The 23,314-nt window shown below is 46.9% G+C and overlaps 1 protein-coding gene across 4 annotated transcripts in view; it reads left to right on the forward strand.

The window, feature by feature from the left end:
• The window catches only part of ARAP2 (ArfGAP with RhoGAP domain, ankyrin repeat and PH domain 2), a 1,514,823-nt gene that overhangs the window by 1,039,423 nt on the left and 452,086 nt on the right, over positions 1–23,314 (forward strand). For all 4 annotated transcript variants that reach the window (XR_013608339.1, XR_013608340.1, XM_078678359.1 and 1 more), the window contains exons 19-20: positions 5,298–5,361; positions 8,906–9,069. Coding sequence is in view for 2 of the 4 variants with exons in the window: in XM_078678359.1 (XP_078534485.1) it covers positions 5,298–5,361; positions 8,906–9,069 (228 nt within the window). In the remaining 2 variants the exon portion in view is untranslated. The remainder of the gene's footprint in view (positions 1–5,297; positions 5,362–8,905; positions 9,070–23,314) is intronic.

Genomic DNA, 23,314 nt, shown 5'->3' on the forward strand with positions numbered 1-23,314 from the left:
GGAGTCAGACAGGGCTGTGTACTGGCTCCCTTCTTGTTCAACTTATACACCAATGGACTAGAGCAGGCTATGCTCGAAGGGAGCCAGGATCTACCCCTGATAAACCATCGACAAATACCAACACTGCTATACGCAGACGACTCTGTTATTCTGGCCCGCACATTGAATCAACTCCAGAAGCAAATCAACAAATATAGAACTTTTATGGACTCACTCGGCTTGAGAATTAAAATAAAAAAAAACATTCACCATGTTCATTGGCCCCAGGGTTAAAAAACCAAAACCAATACTGGTGGATAATACAAAGTTGGAAAGAACATCTGTGTACCCCTACCTCGGAATTCCTGTGGACGACGCTTTGAATTGGCGTCAAGCTACAATTACCAGAAATCTCCTTTTTCGGCGTGCAACATCGGCCTTGATGTCCTTCTCGAGAAAGCTCGGGAAACCTGCTCCTCCAGAGCTGTTGAAAATCTACTATGCAAAATGCCACAGTGTGGCTACTTATGGAGCGGGCGTATGGGGACATGGACACATTGATCAGCTTCAAATAACTGAGAATACTTTTATTAAATATCTGTTGGCCCTCCCGCAAAGCGCCCCGAACTTTGCTTCCCATACTGAGCTTGGCATGGACTTCATAGTAGACACTATCCGTTTGCAACCGATTTTATTATGGCAACGAATATGGACCAAACCTGAATGCCACCTGACACGATCTCTGATCACAGACTGCCTAGCCCTAACAAACTGGCACAAGATTCCTTGGTTGGTCTTTGTACGGAACTTTTTTTACGATCTAGGCCGCAAATCTTATTTTGATGATCCTCCTTCTGTTGAAGATATTTCCAGGCAGCAGTTAAAAGTGATGTGCTTGACTCATCTGAGAGAGCTGAGAAATCAGTCGGAGATCACGAAACCCTCTAACAACCAGATCTGTGTAATACAACCCCTCAAAGGAATGCAACGTTACCTTTCGTTTTTCCTTTCAAACCAGGAAAAAATTTTATTAACAAGATTCCGCTTCAATACTTTTTTCCGTCTGGTTTCTTTTCCTGGAATTCACAACTGGTCTCGTTCGCTCATGAACTGTCCATGTGATGGTATATCTCAACAAACAACGATCCATATTATTTTTTTCTGCAAATACTATAAAACTCCTCGCAATTTTTGGATCCTGCCACTCCTAAGATCTGCTGGCCATAGACAATGCTACTCAGCATTTTTGTTCCTGCAATGTCTGAACTCTCCGTATGTAGCCAAATCTGTGGCAATGTTTTTAAAGGCCACTATTTTTATCCGACGCAAACTCACAAACCCAACCGAAGTACTGATGTAAGATGCTCTGTCTCAAGCACTTCTTAAAAAATTCTTCCTTCCCTGTTTCCTTTTTAAATACATGTCGAACTGTTTCAATTGTTTTTTAAAACTATGTACTTTTTATGATTATACAAAAATTGTAATCGAATAAAAGTTATAAACATATATATTTTTTTGCCGTATGTTTGCACAAACTGACACTGACGAAGCTGTTTAGCGAAACGCGTCTGTCGGGGGTGAGGGGGATTTGAAAATAAATTGATTTGACATCTGGATACCCGAGTGCTTGCCGTTTTTCGACCGGATTGGTTGATTTGTGCTGCTATATATATATATATATATATTGTTTTTTTTTTTTTAAATGCTTGTTGATGCATACATTCAAAGATGGCCACTATGTGTACTATCGTTTTAATAGTTACCTTCTTTTATGTTGATGAACTGAGAAGTGATCGGTGGGGTTTAAAATGGCGATCCTATTCAAACACAAACTGACACTGACGAAGCTGGAATAGCGAAACGCGTCTGTCGGGGGTGAGGGGTTTGTAATAAATTATCGAAGAACTGGATACCTGTGTGCTTGCCATTCTTTTGACGAGATTGAGTCAAAGCGTGCTGCGATATATAAATATATATTTGCAGACAGATGAAATTGTTCTAATCATGTCTAGGTTTGGAATGTACTGAGAAACGTTTTGTGAATCCCCACAAGTCAGTGGATATGTGTTATATTTGTGGGTCTCCAGTTGGCACAGGTAGGTACTTGTGACAAATAGGGACCCTTGCCTCTAGTCAGGATAATGGGATTACCCTCCTAAATTAACCCCTGCTCACCCCCTTGGTAGCTTGGCACGAGCAGACAGGCTTATCTCAGAGGCAGTGTGTAAAGCATTTGTGACCACACACAGTAACCCAGTGAAAACACTACAGATGGTTATTATTACAAGGTTTTATATCAAAAATAAGTATACTTTATATAGAGTTATCACAAGACCATAAACAAAAAAATAAACAATACTGTTACTTTAAGATGGTAGATTTAGCTTAGTTTAGTTCAGTTCTTAAGATGCGACACTTTGCGTCAATGTACCTTAGGTTGCGTTGCGCTTCCACAACAAGCAATGTCGCAGTAAGGGAAATGCGGCAAAGTTCAAGTACAAAGAAATAAAGACTTGAAGATCTTCCATCTGCGGCGCGCTTCTCCAGGGATGCAAGAAGTTCTCGGTTTGATGTGTGGACTGCAGCGGCGACACCCTTGTTCCGCGATGCGATGGCAGCAGCTCCACTTGCAAGACTCTTCTCCCACGATGCGTGAAGCTTCCGCACGATGCGACAACTTCAGCGGCAACATCCACAATGCAACGGCCGCAGCTCCAACGGTGGCACGCTTCTCGGGGATGCGAGGCGCGTTTCTTCGATGCGTTGCATTGCGACAGTTCCAGCAGCGACACCCTCCCTTGGAGTGGCGACGGCAGGCACAGCGACGGTGACAGGCTCCAATCTCTTTGCGAGACTCTCCTCTCGATGCGGTGCAATGCGACAGCTACAGCGGCGACACCCTCCTTCGGAGTTGCGACGGCAGGCACAGCGACACGCTTCTTCTCGATGAGTGACGCTTCCAGCTCCTTGCGACACGCAGTTCCTCAGAAGGCCCAAAACAGCAGCAGGCACTTCCAAAAGAACTCTGGGGAGCTGGGGGTTGAAGTCTGTTGTCCCTGAGACTTCAGCAGGCGGCAAGCTCTTTTCCAAGCCCTTGGAGATCCTTCACAAGTTGAAAGGAAAGTACACAAAGTTCCTTTCGCCTTCCTTTGTCAGTAAGGCAACCACTGCAGGCCAATCCCCAAAGCAGCACTTCAGCTTGGGAATAGTCTCTCCTCAGTTTCTTCAGGTTCCTCTTCTCAGTAAAGGTTCCTTCTTGTAGTCCAAAGTGATCTAATTTCATGGGATCAGGGCCCCAATATTTATACGTCAAAATCCTTTGTTCTCTGAGGGGAGAGGGGCCTTTTTCCCAGTCCAAACCAGTTCTGAAGCACTCTGTTTACTAGACTTCTCCTTTCCTTTCACAGTGCAGGGCAGGCACATCAGACGCCCCACAGAATGTTAAAACCAACTCCACTAAAAGATGCATTTTATCATTCTGAGTTCAGGCATACTAAACTCGAATTTCTACCATGTTCTCTGAGCCAGTTAGGATTATAAACATGTAATAATCTAACAGCCCATTCTGGCCTATGGAGAACAGGTAGCCTTGCAATAGTGAAAAACGAAAATGGTTGTAATTCACTATTAGGACATGCCACACACATCAGGGCTTGTCCTACCTTATAATAACAATGTACCCTGCCCTTGGGCCCACCATAGGGGTGACTGATATGAAAAAAAGGAAGGTTTAGGGACTGGCAAGTGGGAGCACTTGACCAGTCAGCATGACAGTACCAGACTGCACGCAGGCTCTGCAATGGCAGACCTTAGACACATTTTACAAGGCTGCTTCTATGGGTGGCAGAACCAGTGCTGCAGGCCCACCAGCAGCATTTGGATTTACACACCCTGGGCACACTCAGTGCACTAGACTAGGGTCTGACAAGTAAACCAAATAGCCAAACATGGAACCACTGATTAGTATATCAATTTACAATAGGGAGCACTTGCACTGTGGCACTGGAAAGCAGTGGCACAGTGCCCAAAGCATCTAACACCAGCAGAAATACATGAGGCAACAGCAAAAATGGAAGGGAGACCCACGCCAATGGTGCCAGGTCTAACAATATGCATAAGCATATTGGGCACCCGACTCTTTAACACCTACTTCCCATTCCCAGGAGATTATGTATTAACTGTAATTTTACGTCTAATTGGAGCGCTGTTAATTGTGTATATACTGGCTTATGAGTTAAAATCAACTTTAAATAAAAATTTAGATTTTTTTTGTAGACTGAAAGTACATACACACGAATAGCTTTTTAAATAGGGAACCGTGTAATTGTTGATGTACTATGAGTAATAAGAAAATGCCATTCTATTGCCATTGATTTTTGCAAACTCCTTCTTGCTAGCATTTTGTGGTGTTTATTAGAGGGATACATAATGCCTAACTGAGTTTCTGCCTGATACTTGCTACCTGCCTTATGTGTAGTAAGGTATGCAGTTTTATGGTATCATACACATCTAACCTAAGCAATACGATAAATGATACCGCCGAGTTTCAGATGGTATGTTTATTTTTGATGTCACAGTCTAGGTCCACCCTTTACTACCGCACGGTTTCACCTAACCTCAGACTGCAGAAAGACCAAGAGAGCCAGTGCTGAAAAAACATCACATTAGTGAAAGCTAGAACTAAAAACACATCACCAATTTCCCAGAGGAACATTTTAAAATAACAGCACACTACATACTGCTAAATCCTATTCGATTCATTTGACTGCATTTACTTTACATTCATGTAGTTTTAATAACTTTAAGTAGATTTATTTGTAATGATGAAAAATGAGTGTTTTTAACAGGGTTCCTATTTCCCTCACTTACCGGAGTGTGCTTGCGATAACTGCTCAGCACAAATCACGCTACATTTTGTTATTATGCTAATTTGATTCACTGTTGACAAAACACTATTTGTTACCCACCTTAAAAGAGGCTAATATAGTTTATTTACTGTAGAGCGGCTCTTACCTATTTGAAAACATTGCCTATTATAAAGATCTTTTTTTTTACTGCTGTCTACATCTAACGTACTTTAAAGCAGGGAGCCCTGCTCTTATGTAACATTTTAATAATATTTTTCATCAGTCCCTACGGCTTGGCATGTTTTTATCGATTTATCCATTAATATTGCTTATGAATGCCCTGCCTATTTTACAGTCAGATGAGGATTATGGATCAACTAATGTTTTTGTATTAATGTCTTTGTGCTTTCATGGTCTAGTTAGACCGAATAAAGTCATTTTGATTGAGTGTTTTTAATATGTTTTGTTTAGCAACGAGTACAGCGAGTCAAAATGGGAACAAGCTGGATGTGCTGCTTTTGGTAGAAAAGGGGAGGTAAGATGGCAATTTAGCAAAGCCCTTCCAATTACATTATGTCTTTAAACTGTATTATGTGCTATTTATTGATGAATAGATGTTTTCAAATGCATTTTATGTGTAGAATGTACTGCATGCTTTCAATTGGCCTATGACAATTTCGTTTGGTAGACTGTCTTTTTGTCTGTTTTACACATGTGCACATTACGATGTGTTGATTACTATTCCTACATAATTAGTTTCTTAACTTTCTGTTGTATCAGGTGAGATGGTTGTCTTTATTTTGACCATCATTAGATCGATTATATCATTTCAACCTACTGTTACTTCAAACCGTTTACCGGTAATATTTAAACAATTACTTAGACATTTTATTTGTAACTCTTTTTATATGCCACACTAACCTCAACACATAAAACTAACTCCAATGTTAACAATAACACTCACCATACATTCATCCTTAGAGCGCAAATATGTAAAACGTTTATTCATAGAAATATGAAATAAGGCACATTAAAGAAAGATGAAACAGTATTGTATCCCTAAAACTAGCATATGTTAAATATTTCATCAGATGCATGTGAATTAAATTATGTTAAAATATACAAGCTCCTCAATCGAACCCATGTTAAATGCTTAATTACTTTAAATAAATATTGCAATAATTGCATTAATCAAACGTTATTAGAAAGGATAGCCATGCCCTTAGAAATAATAAATAAATAATTATGTTAACAACAACTATATGGTGTCCAGCTGCATTATTAACAAGCATTAGTAGACGCATTATGTTTCGCCTATATGAATAATAATAAGCTTTTTTGTTGTAAATTGTAGCTTGCTAAGTAGTTGTGCAAAATAAGTTATAGAAAGTCTAAGTGTAAAAAGGCAATATGTTGCCCTGTTATTAGTGTTATTATAAAGTGAGGAGATTAGGTAAATGGTGGAGCACAATGATAAAAAAGATGTACCTGATAAATGTGCTTGAAAGTGGTGCAGCTATGGGGAGAATTTGTAAAGGGTGGATGAAAAAGCAAAAATGTGCAGCGTAAGCGCTGTTTTTGCACATCCAAAAAAACAAGATTATGAAAACCAGATGAAAAAATGTTGTTTGGTATTTGTCCATTGTTAAGATAAACACATGAAAATTAACTTTACATCAGTTGTGCAATGTAAGTGAAAGAAACACACTGAAAGTTAGTTTATTGTTTTAATGAGATGGCCTAGTTGTTGTTTTTAATTTGCAGATTTCTATTAGAAACTTTATATTTTATTTTGCACTGCTCATTTTTTTCATTATTGCAAAAAACGTAAACAATAACATATACTCTGAAACAAAAATGAGCATACATTTATCCTATTTTTCAATGTTTCACTTCAAGGGGCCACAACATAGTTGTGGTCTGTGTATACCTACAGTCTTGTGCTTTGATTTCTCATCCCATTCTGTATCCAGTGTTTTTTTCTTTTTCCTGTTTTTTCATTGACATCAAGTACTTCCTTCTTATCTGGTGTTTTCTTCTCCAGTTCTGATTCTACTTATGGTTACTAAAGGATATCATGGTGCCAGACAAACACAGAAGGCTCTATCTGTGAGACAAAACCTGGAGTATGATTGTTATATGGCTTCCACTTGACATGTTTGCCAAGCCTTTTACCTTATTTTAATGTTCAAGTAGAGTATCCTGCGCTGCTGTATGCAACATTGAGTAATGTTTATTCAAAAACTAAAAATACAAAAAAGTCCCTGGTACAGTTACATTGTCCCGTGTCATACAGTTTTTTTTCTATCGTTAATTCAGATGTTATGTTATGGCTGAATTACGCTAAAAAATATCCATATGTGGTCCGGCTGGGCCTTACTATGGCATGGAACTCAATAAAGCCCCTGGCCCCCTTTGTCCGTAAGCTTTTCAAATAAAAGTACTTGAGAAGGCCAATGGGCTACTCCTTGGCTGCATCTATGGTGCAGCTACCACCAGCCAGGGCATGTACCGAGTGGGATGTGGGGGCAAGCTGTTTGTGACTAGAATAAGCAGTGCAATGATTGGTGTCTCTATCTCAGGACACACAAATGGGTATGCCTGTGGAGCACCAAATCTGCATTGTGAGGGGTCCCTTGGAATTAGTGACTCCACAAATCTGTCAGGAAGAACAAAGGCAGGGAATTTAAGGAGAAATGTGACAAGGGTGGCTTGGAGTGGTTCTAAAATTTCAGCCCCACAGATGCCCTTGGATTCCCACCACAATCTGTGTAGGGAGCACACAGTTAGAGGTAATTTACAGTTTTAAGTTGTTGTATGAACAGGTCAACATGCTTTGCAGGAGAGAAAGACAACATTAAAAATATATAATTACATTTTATATGACAAAATGGATAGTCAGAGGAGAAAACGTTCTGAACAAATTACTGAATGTAATGAAAGTAAGCATTTCAGTTTGACAGTAAACAATCAAAATAGTTCAGGCTCAAATTAAAAATACTGCTAGCATCTAAATAATTAAGGTTTTCATTAAATGATTTAAAATTGAATCGATTCAGCTAGCCTTCCTTTTTTCTATCCCACCAAGGATTTGAAAGCACATTTTCCTGTTGATCCTGATTTCAATTTCTCTAATTCCTCCCAGATGCAAATTTTATTACTCGTGTTTTGGTGTTATGTAATTACATTTCGTGAAATGAGATCCGACTTATTGTTCCACTTTAAGGTTCAATGCATGTAGATGTATGTAAAGTGTCGAAGGAGTAGGCTGTATTTTTACCTGTTTTTTCCTTTGTTAAAGGAAGCATTCCCTGACAAAATCCACACCTTATATTTAGTGAATGGAACGTGGAATGTGAAGGTTCAGGAAAGGGCAAGTGGAAACAGCGCAAAATAGACAAACAAGATAGCACACTAGCCTTGATTGCGAGCCGCAAAACAGTGTCCTTGGGATGCCTTTCGGCAGGGGCACTGAGGGAGCAGGCGAGGGGCCAGCGTGGGGACTGCAGCAGCCGGTCGTGGCACTTTCAGCCCAGGTCGGGGCTGACGGCCACCCACTCAAATTGTCGGTAGCGAAGGGTAGCCTGGAGGCCGCAAGCGCTAGGCACCAATGGAGGAAGGCTGTCACACAAGGGGCTGTGCTGAAGTGCTGTAAGGAGTGTAAAGAGCAATGCATCAGAGTGTGATAATTTTATAGATGTGATGCAGTGATGAAATCATGGAATGTACGGATAACCATGGAAATGTGATGTTCTTGTTTCATGCTTTCAACATAAATTGAGGACTTGATCCACCAGCGAAGTCTTATACTCTGATTACATGGTATGGGGGTGGCTAAGGTGCACGTAGGAAACCACGGGCAGAGGGAGTCACTTGCACGTCTAGGAAGGGTTCAATTGCCAATATGTCAGCTCACGTGAACGATTTATTCTGGGGGGCAGATGTCTGCCATGTATGTCTCGGTTGGTGTCCCAGAAAAGCTAATTGAAACAGATTTAGAAAACTGAGCACAGGAAATGTAGCTATTTTGTATGTACTGGCTTGCTATTTATAGATACATGTACATTTTAACTTTGCAGAACGGTATACATACATGGTCATACAAAGCTGGATTTCATGGTATGGCATTCTGCAATTGAAAAAGCAGCAGGTACAGATGGGAACGCATTACAAGACCAGCAGCTGGGCAGCAATGACGTCCCTATTATCGTGAACAGCTGCATAGCATTTGTAACACAGTATGGTGAGTATGGCAAATTTCCATTAATCAGGGTGGCATGTGCATGATTCTCATTCTAAGCTTGAATAGCGCATTTTTTTCCAAATTGCAAAAATGTGTATAATATGTTTAGACATGTGTAGGAATTTGGCTCTCTATATACTGTACCACAATATGGTACAGTGTGCATTAAGTCCAGTGGATGTAAAGTACTGTAAATTGGTACTTATAGAGCGTACAGCTACTTCATAGAGTGTCCCGGCGCTAAAAGACCTCAAGACAGACAACTCGCACTATTACTGAAAGGAGCGACTAGGCTCATTGGCTATTGCTGGAATAGCCAAGATTTCAGCTGCTTCCTAAAGGTAGTAGTTCCTGCACCCGCCTGAGTGACAGTGGCAGGCCATTCCATAGACGGGAGGCCTGCACTTTGAAGGATTGACCGCCCATGCGGGCGCAGGCAAACTTGGGAATGGTCACCTGCAGCTGTAATGAGGACCTCATAGTTCTTTGCAGTATGTGATGCTGAACTCTCTTCCTAATATAGAAGGCGCGAGTGTTGTGTAGAGCTTTGATAGCCAAGACCAAAGCTTTGAACCAAATCCTCTTATGGACCGGCAGCCAGTGCAGTGTTTTCAAATGGGTGGACATCTGCACTCTGGGTCCTAGCAGGAGAATCACCCTAGCCGCAGCATTCTGGACCACCTGAAGGCGATGTAATAAATATTCAGGAAGGCCCAGGTACAAGACGTTGACGTAGTTCAGCCTTGACACAATCAAAGCCTGGACTACAGTATTCCTGTTATACATTTTTTTAACAGGCCAAAGCAGGAACCATCTACTCTTTGATCCACAAAGGCTTAGAGAGGTTAAAGTAGATAATTCCGTAATCTTCTATTTGTGGTAGTGTGGGCGAGCAGTAAGGCTTTATCAGAGGGTAGTGTTAATTATTTATTGTACACACTCAGGCAAGAAATGATGTCACACACTGAAAGAGTGTACTCAGACCAATTGTTTGTAGCAAAAATATTTCTTTGTTGTATTATTTTTTTAGAACCAAGCCAGACTTGGTGCAGGTAAGTAAAAATATTACTTTTCTGATAATACAGTTGAATGTAGATCAAGGTAGGTCAAATGTTCAGAAACAGTTGAAATTACTTTTCAGTTACTTTGTAATTACTTTACAATTACTTTTTAGATCACTTTTCAGGCTACTTTTCTACTCTGTGTGATTTGCCTAGATATCACATTGGGACATTTCCTGCATAAAAGGTAAGTAAGTCGGTTTTTCTAAAAACACAGTTTCTTAGGTTCCCATACAATGTTCAACTCCAGAAAAGCAGTTAATGCAGTCCTATGGGAGAAAATCAAGTTATCGGTTTTAAGGTAAGTACTCGGTCTTAAAGAGTTGTATTTCTGGGGTTAGAACCAGGGTTCCCCAGGGTCCCCCCAGGGTCAAGGATGCACTCAAAGAACACCCTCAGCACCACTAGGGCGGCTGGGTACAGAGTGCTGAGGCCCAATATTATCCAATGTGATATGGGCCTCTGGTTTGTGGCTGCTCACGGGCATGCCACTTGGATGTGGGAGGAAAGCTCCTAGGGTTTGTTGCGGGGATTCTGCTCATACACATAACTGTGCAGAGAGACCCAGGACCTCAGTGAATTGTGGTGTACCAAAAAACTCACCTCAGTACCTAGAACCCCTAACCGACTAGCATCAGTGTCACATTAGCTTTACGTCCTATAGCGAAGCTACCAATGATTAGACAACCCAGAACATGCGACTTAGGTTACTCCCAGGAATGGTGGGAATCAAGAACACTCTTTTATTTTATTTATACCAGTCCACAACGTGAGTAAATAAAGACACAGGAAAGTTTAAAATGTTTATTTTAACGACGTGCTCTAAGATGCAGTATTTTAGCTAACTTAAGCAGGCATATGATTAAAAATAATACGATCAGCATTGTTACAATTCCATAAAACACAAAGGGAGAAATCATATTATAATGATAGCGGAAACAGGTCCTATAGTGCCTTGTGTACCACCCTCCCCAGCTAGGAACTAGGTTTTATAAAATAATAGAAGGTCTCTTAGGCTTGAATGGGGAACCCCATACCTCCAAGATCAGCAGAAGTGAATCACATCAGGATCAGCAAAACTCTTTCTCTCTGGAAAAGGATTTTCTCCAAGTGCCCTAATCATGCATGCAGTGCAATATTAAAGGTGCTAGAATTTCAGTAAGCTGCAGCTGTGTGCATGTTGTGTCTAGAGCGTGGGTCGATTAGCCCAAATAACAGCTTACATTGTTATGGTAACCTTGGAGGCTTCTACAGTGCACACAGTCTACAGACTGAGGGCGCGATGTAAGTCTAGGGATGTTGAAAGCAAGCTGTTTTCATGAAGAAATTCAAGCAGTATAACTTAAAACAACAGTTACATGCAGTGTTGGGTGCAAAAGCTGCAAAAAGGCAAAATGGCGTGTAAACTCCTAATAAGCTTATGCTAACATAGCAATGTGTGCAAACAAGGCCCTGCCATCACTACAGGTTTAGCTCAGGGCAAAGGGGGATCCAATTTAGCACACAAAGTGCACCCACAGCAGCACACGGGTGGCCGGGTGCAGGGTGCTGATGTGGCTTCGGGTGCCCTTTAGTTTTCAATGGAAGTTGCCAGTTTTGGGTTTTGACTGCAGGCTCGGTCCAGGAAGTTTCCGGGAATGAACCAACAGCTGGGCAGGTAAGTTGGAGGGTTCAGGGATGTAGGTGCACCTCAGGTCCTCCTCTCCAGGGTTCGGCAGATGTAGGGGTGCTTTTTGAGGTCAGATTTCACCTTACTGAGTCACTCGCGGTTGAGGGGACTCCTTGCAGATGCTGCAGATGACGTCAGGAAGTCCTTGAGGGTCATTCCATGGTGGACTCAGACTCTGGAATACTGGAGAACCTTGCTGGGACCAGTGGGCCACTCGGACTTGGGCCGTAGGCATCAGGTACAGTGGTGGTTCCAGGCGTCGGGTTTCTTTGTCCTCAGCAGGCTCCGAGTCTTTCTTTGGAACAGAGCTGCTGTTCACAGGAGATCTGGTCTTTGTTGAAGGCAGTCAGTCCTCCCAGATGTCCTGGAGGTTGCTAGCTGCAGGACAAGGAAATTTGTGATGCAGAATCTCTGGAAACTGCAGACGGGTCTGTAGGGCTGGGGCCAAATCAGTCCTTCTCTACACTCTCCTCTGCTGGGCGTCTTCTTTCGTCCTTCTTCGTAGGTTGCAGGAGTCTGCCTTTTGGGTTCAGGGTTGCCCCCTAAATACTATATTTAGGGGGCGTTTTGGGGGTCTCAATTTAGTAGCCAATGGTCTACTGACCTTATGGTGAGTACACCCTTGGTGTGCTCACCCTGCGTGGAGGAGTGGGCACAATCCTTTATCCTGATTGGAGAGTGGCTGCCATCTGCAAGATGGCGGGCACTGAAGAGTGGGCTTCGCCTTGCCTCCCCCACCTGAGGGGTGGGTTTGGCAGATGTGGGCACACCTTCTGGGCTGCTCTAATTGTTCACGCCTGCCTTCTTGCTGAAAAGGGGTTGAGACAGGCAGGGGCATGCTCCTGATAGCAGGAGAGGCTTGGGGTCATGCTACAAAGGCGGCAAGTGCTTTGAAGCTCCCCTGCCACAGATGGCTCTTCCTGACCTGGCAGAGGTGTGACCACCTCTGTCCAAGAAAGGCTTTGTTTCTGTGCCCAGGGAGCGAAGGCTCCCACCCTAGGGGCCCAGAAACATGTCTGGTGGTGACAGGCTGTTTTTTTACCAGTCTGGGAACCCACCAGAAGCTGGTTGTTTTTCATGGGGCATCTCGAATATGCCCTCTGAGTGCATGGTATAATAACTTCCACACTGGCATCAGTGTGGGTTTAATTATGCTGAAAATGTGTTACCAAGCTACCCAGAATTCAGTAGAGCCATTATGGTGCTGTGGAGTTCTTAATGATATACTCCCAGACCATATACTCTTAATGGCTTTGCTGCACTTACAATATCTAAGAGTGGACTGGGGTGAATGTGTGACATTGATCCACATTCTGTCCATCACTGTTGTGTTTGCAGTTACCGCTCTAAGTGTACTGGGGATGCTCAGACGTGAGTCCCAGGCACTCCACACCACTGGAATCAAGCTAGCCGGGCTGATGAGAGGTGTTACCTCGAAACCGGGCCGGTCCTCGGATGCTTGTTTCCGTTCTGGGAAGGACATGGCTTTTGTAGTTCGGACTGGACTGTTCCCATGGGGCACAGGGTCAGCGCTGATTTGCATATCGCCATTGTCTAACCCAGGGTGGTGTGGAGTGGAAAAACGATGGATTTGGGCCCAGATCTTTGGACTGGGGTGAATGTGTGACATTGATCCACATTCTGTCCATCACTGTTGTGTTTGCAGTTACCGCTCTAAGTGTACTGGGGATGCTCAGACGTGAGTCCCAGGCACTCCACACCACTGGAATCAAGCTAGCCGGGCTGATGAGAGGTGTTACCTCGAAACCGGGCCGGTCCTCGGATGCTTGTTTCCGTTCTGGGAAGGACATGGCTTTTGTAGTTCGGACTGGACTGTTCCCATGGGGCACAGGGTCAGCGCTGATTTGCATATCGCCATTGTCTAACCCAGGGTGGTGTGGAGTGGAAAAACGATGGATTTGGGCCCAGATCTTTGGACTGGGGTGAATGTGTGACATTGATCCACATTCTGTCCATCACTGTTGTGTTTGCAGTTACCGCTCTAAGTGTACTGGGGATGCTCAGACGTGAGTCCCAGGCACTCCACACCACTGGAATCAAGCTAGCCGGGCTGATGAGAGGTGTTACCTCGAAACCGGGCCGGTCCTCGGATGCTTGTTTCCGTTCTGGGAAGGACATGGCTTTTGTAGTTCGGACTGGACTGTTCCCATGGGGCACAGGGTCAGCGCTGATTTGCATATCGCCATTGTCTAACCCAGGGTGGTGTGGAGTGGAAAACGATGGATTTGGGCCCAGATCTTTGGACTGGGGTGAATGTGTGACATTGATCCACATTCTGTCCATCACTGTTGTGTTTGCAGTTACCGCTCTAAGTGTACTGGGGATGCTCAGACGTGAGTCCCAGGCACTCCACACCACTGGAATCAAGCTAGCCGGGCTGATGAGAGGTGTTACCTCGAAACCGGGCCGGTCCTCGGATGCTTGTTTCCGTTCTGGGAAGGACATGGCTTTTGTAGTTCGGACTGGACTGTTCCCATGGGGCACAGGGTCAGCGCTGATTTGCATATCGCCATTGTCTAACCCAGGGTGGTGTGGAGTGGAAAAACGATGGATTTGGGCCCAGATCTTTGGACTGGGGTGAATGTGTGCCATTGATCCACATTCTGTCCATCACTGTTGTGTTTGCAGTTACCGCTCTAAGTGTACTGGGGATGCTCAGACGTGAGTCCCAGGCACTCCACACCACTGGAATCAAGCTAGCCGGGCTGATGAGAGGTGTTACCTCGAAACCGGGCCGGTCCTCGGATGCTTGTTTCCGTTCTGGGAAGGACATGGCTTTTGTAGTTCGGACTGGACTGTTCCCATGGGGCACAGGGTCAGCGCTGATTTGCATATCGCCATTGTCTAACCCAGGGTGGTGTGGAGTGAAAAAACGATGGATTTGGGCCCAGATCTTTGGACTGGGGTGAATGTGTGCCATTGATCCACATTCTGTCCATCACTGTTGTGTTTGCAGTTACCGCTCTAAGTGTACTGGGGATGCTCAGACGTGAGTCCCAGGCACTCCACACCACTGGAATCAAGCTAGCCGGGCTGATGAGAGGTGTTACCTCGAAACCGGGCCGGTCCTCGGATGCTTCTTTCCGTTCTGGGAAGGACATGGCTTTTGTAGTTTGGACTGGACTGTTCCCATGGGGCACAGGGTCAGCGCTGATTTGCATATCGCCATTGTCTAACCCAGGGTGGTGTGGAGTGGAAAAACGATGGATTTGGGCCCAGATCTTTGGACTGGGGTGAATGTGTGACATTGATCCACATTCTGTTCATCACTGTTGTGTTTGCAGTTACCGCTCTAAGTGTACTGGGGATGCTCAGACGTGAGTCCCAGGCACTCCACACCACTGGAATCAAGCTAGCCGGGCTGATGAGAGGTGTTACCTCGAAACCGGGCCGGTCCTCGGATGCTTGTTTCCGTTCTGGGAAGGACATGGCTTTTGTAGTTCGGACTGGACTGTTCCCATGGGGCACAGGGTCAGCGCTGATTTGCATATCGCCATTGTCTAACCCAGGGTGGTGTGGAGTGGAAAAACGATGGATTTGGGCCCAGATCTTTGGACTGGGGTGAATGTGTGACATTGATCCACATTCTGTCCATCACTGTTGTGTTTGCAGTTACCGCTCTAAGTGTACTGGGGATGCTCAGACGTGAGTCCCAGGCACTCCACACCACTGGAATCAAGCTAGCCGGGCTGATGAGAGGTGTTACCTCGAAACCGGGCCGGTCCTCGGATGCTTGTTTCCGTTCTGGGAAGGACATGGCTTTTGTAGTTCGGACTGGACTGTTCCCATGGGGCACAGGGTCAGCGCTGATTTGCATATCGCCATTGTCTAACCCAGGGTGGTGTGGAGTGGAAAAACGATGGATTTGGGCCCAGATCTTTGGACTGGGGTGAATGTGTGCCATTGATCCACATTCTGTCCATCACTTTTGTGTTTGCAGTTACCGCTCTAAGTGTACTGGGGATGCTCAGACGTGAGTCCCAGGCACTCCACACCACTGGAATCAAGCTAGCCGGGCTGATGAGAGGTGTTACCTCGAAACCGGGCCGGTCCTCGGATGCTTGTTTCCGTTCTGGGAAGGACATGGCTTTTGTAGTTCGGACTGGACTGTTCCCATGGGGCACAGGGTCAGCGCTGATTTGCATATCGCCATTGTCTAACCCAGGGTGGTGTGGAGTGGAAAAACGATGGATTTGGGCCCAGATCTTTGGACTGGGGTGAATGTGTGCCATTGATCCACATTCTGTCCATCACTGTTGTGTTTGCAGTTACCGCTCTAAGTGTACTGGGGATGCTCAGACGTGAGTCCCAGGCACTCCACACCACTGGAATCAAGCTAGCCGGGCTGATGAGAGGTGTTACCTCGAAACCGGGCCGGTCCTCGGATGCTTGTTTCCGTTCTGGGAAGGACATGGCTTTTGTAGTTCGGACTGGACTGTTCCCATGGGGCACAGGGTCAGCGCTGATTTGCATATCGCCATTGTCTAACCCAGGGTGGTGTGGAGTGGAAAACGATGGATTTGGGCCCAGATCTTTGGACTGGGGTGAATGTGTGACATTGATCCACATTCTGTCCATCACTGTTGTGTTTGCAGTTACCGCTCTAAGTGTACTGGGGATGCTCAGACGTGAGTCCCAGACACTCCACACCACTGGAATCAAGCTAGCCGGGCTGATGAGAGGTGTTACCTCGAAACCGGGCCGGTCCTCGGATGCTTGTTTCCGTTCTGGGAAGGACATGGCTTTTGTAGTTCGGACTGGACTGTTCCCATGGGGCACAGGGTCAGCGCTGATTTGCATATCGCCATTGTCTAACCCAGGGTGGTGTGGAGTGGAAAAACGATGGATTTGGGCCCAGATCTTTGGACTGGGGTGAATGTGTGACATTGATCCACATTCTGTCCATCACTGTTGTGTTTGCAGTTACCGCTCTAAGTGTACTGGGGATGCTCAGACGTGAGTCCCAGGCACTCCACACCACTGGAATCAAGCTAGCCGGGCTGATGAGAGGTGTTACCTCGAAACCGGGCCGGTCCTCGGATGCTTGTTTCCGTTCTGGGAAGGACATGGCTTTTGTAGTTTGGACTGGACTGTTCCCATGGGGCACAGGGTCAGCGCTGATTTGCATATCGCCATTGTCTAACCCAGGGTGGTGTGGAGTGGAAAAACGATGGATTTGGGCCCAGATCTTTGGACTGGGGTGAATGTGTGCCATTGATCCACATTCTGTCCATCACTGTTGTGTTTGCAGTTACCGCTCTAAGTGTACTGGGGATGCTCAGACGTGAGTCCCAGGCACTCCACACCACTGGAATCAAGCTAGCCGGGCTGATGAGAGGTGTTACCTCGAAACCGGGCCGGTCCTCGGATGCTTGTTTCCGTTCTGGGAAGGACATGGCTTTTGTAGTTCGGACTGGACTGTTCCCATGGGGCACAGGGTCAGCGCTGATTTGCATATCGCCATTGTCTAACCCAGGGTGGTGTGGAGTGGAAAACGATGGATTTGGGCCCAGATCTTTGGACTGGGGTGAATGTGTGACATTGATCCACATTCTGTCCATCACTGTTGTGTTTGCAGTTACCGCTCTAAGTGTACTGGGGATGCTCAGACGTGAGTCCCAGGCACTCCACACCACTGGAATCAAGCTAGCCGGGCTGATGAGAGGTGTTACCTCGAAACCGGGCCGGTCCTCGGATGCTTGTTTCCGTTCTGGGAAGGACATGGCTTTTGTAGTTCGGACTGGACTGTTCCCATGGGGCACAGGGTCAGCGCTGATTTGCATATCGCCATTGTCTAACCCAGGGTGGTGTGGAGTGGAAAAACGATGGATTTGGGCCCAGATCTTTGGACTGGGGTGAATGTGTGCCATTGATCCACATTCTGTCCATCACTGTTGTGTTTGCAGTTACCGCTCTAAGTGTACTGGGGATGCTCAGACGTGAGTCCCAGGCACTCCACACCACTGGAATCAAGCTAGCCGGGCTGATGAGAGGTGTTACCTCGAAACCGGGCCGGTCCTCGGATGCTTGTTTCCGTTCTGGGAAGGACATGGCTTTTGTAGTTCGGACTGGACTGTTCCCATGGGGCACAGGGTCAGCGCTGATTTGCATATCGCCATTGTCTAACCCAGGGTGGTGTGGAGTGGAAAAACGATGAATTTGGGCCCAGATCTTTGGACTGGGGTGAATGTGTGCCATTGATCCACATTCTGTCCATCACTGTTGTGTTTGCAGTTACCGCTCTAAGTGTACTGGGGATGCTCAGACGTGAGTCCCAGGCACTCCACACCACTGGAATCAAGCTAGCCGGGCTGATGAGAGGTGTTACCTCGAAACCGGGCCGGTCCTCGGATGCTTGTTTCCGTTCTGGGAAGGACATGGCTTTTGTAGTTTGGACTGGACTGTTCCCATGGGGCACAGGGTCAGCGCTGATTTGCATATCGCCATTGTCTAACCCAGGGTGGTGTGGAGTGAAAAAACGATGGATTTGGGCCCAGATCTTTGGACTGGGGTGAATGTGTGACATTGATCCACATTCTGTCCATCACTGTTGTGTTTGCAGTTACCGCTCTAAGTGTACTGGGGATGCTCAGACGTGAGTCCCAGGCACTCCACACCACTGGAGTCAAGCTAGCCGGGCTGATGAGAGGTGTTACCTCGAAACCGGGCCGGTCCTCGGATGCTTGTTTCCGTTCTGGGAAGGACATGGCTTTTGTAGTTCGGACTGGACTGTTCCCATGGGGCACAGGGTCAGCGCTGATTTGCATATCGCCATTGTCTAACCCAGGGTGGTGTGGAGTGGAAAAACGATGGATTTGGGCCCAGATCTTTGGACTGGGGTGAATGTGTGACATTGATCCACATTCTGTCCATCACTGTTGTGTTTGCAGTTACCGCTCTAAGTGTACTGGGGATGCTCAGACGTGAGTCCCAGGCACTCCACACCACTGGAATCAAGCTAGCCGGGCTGATGAGAGGTGTTACCTCGAAACCGGGCCGGTCCTCGGATGCTTGTTTCCGTTCTGGGAAGGACATGGCTTTTGTAGTTCGGACTGGACTGTTCCCATGGGGCACAGGGTCAGCGCTGATTTGCATATCGCCATTGTCTAACCCAGGGTGGTGTGGAGTGGAAAAACGATGGATTTGGGCCCAGATCTTTGGACTGGGGTGAATGTGTGCCATTGATCCACATTCTGTCCATCACTTTTGTGTTTGCAGTTACCGCTCTAAGTGTACTGGGGATGCTCAGACGTGAGTCCCAGGCACTCCACACCACTGGAATCAAGCTAGCCGGGCTGATGAGAGGTGTTACCTCGAAACCGGGCCGGTCCTCGGATGCTTGTTTCCGTTCTGGGAAGGACATGGCTTTTGTAGTTCGGACTGGACTGTTCCCATGGGGCACAGGGTCAGCGCTGATTTGCATATCGCCATTGTCTAACCCAGGGTGGTGTGGAGTGGAAAAACGATGGATTTGGGCCCAGATCTTTGGACTGGGGTGAATGTGTGCCATTGATCCACATTCTGTCCATCACTGTTGTGTTTGCAGTTACCGCTCTAAGTGTACTGGGGATGCTCAGACGTGAGTCCCAGGCACTCCACACCACTGGAATCAAGCTAGCCGGGCTGATGAGAGGTGTTACCTCGAAACCGGGCCGGTCCTCGGATGCTTGTTTCCGTTCTGGGAAGGACATGGCTTTTGTAGTTCGGACTGGACTGTTCCCATGGGGCACAGGGTCAGCGCTGATTTGCATATCGCCATTGTCTAACCCAGGGTGGTGTGGAGTGGAAAACGATGGATTTGGGCCCAGATCTTTGGACTGGGGTGAATGTGTGACATTGATCCACATTCTGTCCATCACTGTTGTGTTTGCAGTTACCGCTCTAAGTGTACTGGGGATGCTCAGACGTGAGTCCCAGGCACTCCACACCACTGGAATCAAGCTAGCCGGGCTGATGAGAGGTGTTACCTCGAAACCGGGCCGGTCCTCGGATGCTTGTTTCCGTTCTGGGAAGGACATGGCTTTTGTAGTTCGGACTGGACTGTTCCCATGGGGCACAGGGTCAGCGCTGATTTGCATATCGCCATTGTCTAACCCAGGGTGGTGTGGAGTGGAAAAACGATGGATTTGGGCCCAGATCTTTGGACTGGGGTGAATGTGTGACATTGATCCACATTCTGTCCATCACTGTTGTGTTTGCAGTTACCGCTCTAAGTGTACTGGGGATGCTCAGACGTGAGTCCCAGGCACTCCACACCACTGGAATCAAGCTAGCCGGGCTGATGAGAGGTGTTACCTCGAAACCGGGCCGGTCCTCGGATGCTTGTTTCCGTTCTGGGAAGGACATGGCTTTTGTAGTTTGGACTGGACTGTTCCCATGGGGCACAGGGTCAGCGCTGATTTGCATATCGCCATTGTCTAACCCAGGGTGGTGTGGAGTGGAAAAACGATGGATTTGGGCCCAGATCTTTGGACTGGGGTGAATGTGTGCCATTGATCCACATTCTGTCCATCACTGTTGTGTTTGCAGTTACCGCTCTAAGTGTACTGGGGATGCTCAGACGTGAGTCCCAGGCACTCCACACCACTGGAATCAAGCTAGCCGGGCTGATGAGAGGTGTTACCTCGAAACCGGGCCGGTCCTCGGATGCTTGTTTCCGTTCTGGGAAGGACATGGCTTTTGTAGTTCGGACTGGACTGTTCCCATGGGGCACAGGGTCAGCGCTGATTTGCATATCGCCATTGTCTAACCCAGGGTGGTGTGGAGTGGAAAAACGATGGATTTGGGCCCAGATCTTTGGACTGGGGTGAATGTGTGCCATTGATCCACATTCTGTCCATCACTGTTGTGTTTGCAGTTACCGCTCTAAGTGTACTGGGGATGCTCAGACGTGAGTCCCAGGCACTCCACACCACTGGAATCAAGCTAGCCGGGCTGATGAGAGGTGTTACCTCGAAACCGGTCCGGTCCTCGGATGCTTGTTTCCGTTCTGGGAAGGACATGGCTTTTGTAGTTTGGACTGGACTGTTCCCATGGGGCACAGGGTCAGCGCTGATTTGCATATCGCCATTGTCTAACCCAGGGTGGTGTGGAGTGGAAAAACGATGGATTTGGGCCCAGATCTTTGGACTGGGGTGAATGTGTGACATTGATCCACATTCTGTCCATCACTGTTGTGTTTGCAGTTACCGCTCTAAGTGTACTGGGGATGCTCAGACGTGAGTCCCAGGCACTCCACACCACTGGAATCAAGCTAGCCGGGCTGATGAGAGGTGTTACCTCGAAACCGGGCCGGTCCTCGGATGCTTGTTTCCGTTCTGGGAAGGACATGGCTTTTGTAGTTCGGACTGGACTGTTCCCATGGGGCACAGGGTCAGCGCTGATTTGCATATCGCCATTGTCTAACCCAGGGTGGTGTGGAGTGGAAAAACGATGGATTTGGGCCCAGATCTTTGGACTGGGGTGAATGTGTGACATTGAGCCACATTCTGTCCATCACTGTTGTGTTTGCAGTTACCGCTCTAAGTGTACTGGGGATGCTCAGACGTGAGTCCCAGGCACTCCACACCACTGGAATCAAGCTAGCCGGGCTGATGAGAGGTGTTACCTCGAAACCGGGCCGGTCCTCGGATGCTTGTTTCCGTTCTGGGAAGGACATGGCTTTTGTAGTTCGGACTGGACTGTTCCCATGGGGCACAGGGTCAGCGCTGATTTGCATATCGCCATTGTCTAACCCAGGGTGGTGTGGAGTGGAAAAACGATGGATTTGGGCCCAGATCTTTGGACTGGGGTGAATGTGTGACATTGATCCACATTCTGTCCATCACTGTTGTGTTTGCAGTTACCGCTCTAAGTGTACTGGGGATGCTCAGACGTGAGTCCCAGGCACTCCACACCACTGGAATCAAGCTAGCCGGGCTGATGAGAGGTGTTACCTCGAAACCGGGCCGGTCCTCGGATTCTTGTTTCCGTTCTGGGAAGGACATGGCTTTTGTAGTTCGGACTGGACTGTTCCCATGGGGCACAGGGTCAGCGCTGATTTGCATATCGCCATTGTCTAACCCAGGGTGGTGTGGAGTGGAAAAACGATGGATTTGGGCCCAGATCTTTGGACTGGGGTGAATGTGTGCCATTGATCCACATTCTGTCCATCACTGTTGTGTTTGCAGTTACCGCTCTAAGTGTACTGGGGATGCTCAGACGTGAGTCCCAGGCACTCCACACCACTGGAATCAAGCTAGCCGGGCTGATGAGAGGTGTTACCTCGAAACCGGGCCGGTCCTCGGATGCTTGTTTCCGTTCTGGGAAGGACATGGCTTTTGTAGTTTGGACTGGACTGTTCCCATGGGGCACAGGGTCAGCGCTGATTTGCATATCGCCATTGTCTAACCCAGGGTGGTGTGGAGTGGAAAAACGATGGATTTGGGCCCAGATCTTTGGACTGGGGTGAATGTGTGACATTGATCCACATTCTGTCCATCACTGTTGTGTTTGCAGTTACCGCTCTAAGTGTACTGGGGATGCTCAGACGTGAGTCCCAGGCACTCCACACCACTGGAATCAAGCTAGCCGGGCTGATGAGAGGTGTTACCTCGAAACCGGGCCGGTCCTCGGATGCTTGTTTCCGTTCTGGGAAGGACATGGCTTTTGTAGTTCGGACTGGACTGTTCCCATGGGGCACAGGGTCAGCGCTGATTTGCATATCGCCATTGTCTAACCCAGGGTGGTGTGGAGTGGAAAACGATGGATTTGGGCCCAGATCTTTGGACTGGGGTGAATGTGTGACATTGATCCACATTCTGTCCATCACTGTTGTGTTTGCAGTTACCGCTCTAAGTGTACTGGGGATGCTCAGACGTGAGTCCCAGGCACTCCACACCACTGGAATCAAGCTAGCCGGGCTGATGAGAGGTGTTACCTCGAAACCGGGCCGGTCCTCGGATGCTTGTTTCCGTTCTGGGAAGGACATGGCTTTTGTAGTTCGGACTGGACTGTTCCCATGGGGCACAGGGTCAGCGCTGATTTGCATATCGCCATTGTCTAACCCAGGGTGGTGTCGAGTGGAAAAACGATGGATTTGGGCCCAGATCTTTGGACTGGGGTGAATGTGTGACATTGATCCACATTCTGTCCATCACTGTTGTGTTTGCAGTTACCGCTCCAAGAATGGACTAAGACACTGCAGGGGTACAGATTTCATGCAACTGTACCCTCACCAGTGGTATAGTGCACCCAGCTAGAGGGGTGTCGTACTTAAACCTGTCATGTAGTTCCTATAAACAATATACAGGATCTGCACGTTTAGACAACATACACTGTATGTTGGCAGCCATTGAGCATGACAACCGTAATCCCTTAGGACCGTAGAAACAATGTACTAACTTTCGCTCAGTCCCTCTTGCTTACTAAGTCTGGCTCAGAGAGATACACAGAATAAACAGCCTGGGCGTTTTCCATACGCATTTTTTGAACAGTTGTTATTCTGGCGTAGAAT

This window comes from Lissotriton helveticus, chromosome 2_2 (assembly GCF_964261635.1).
Source record: "Lissotriton helveticus chromosome 2_2, aLisHel1.1, whole genome shotgun sequence".
Taxonomy (NCBI): domain Eukaryota; kingdom Metazoa; phylum Chordata; class Amphibia; order Caudata; family Salamandridae; genus Lissotriton; species Lissotriton helveticus.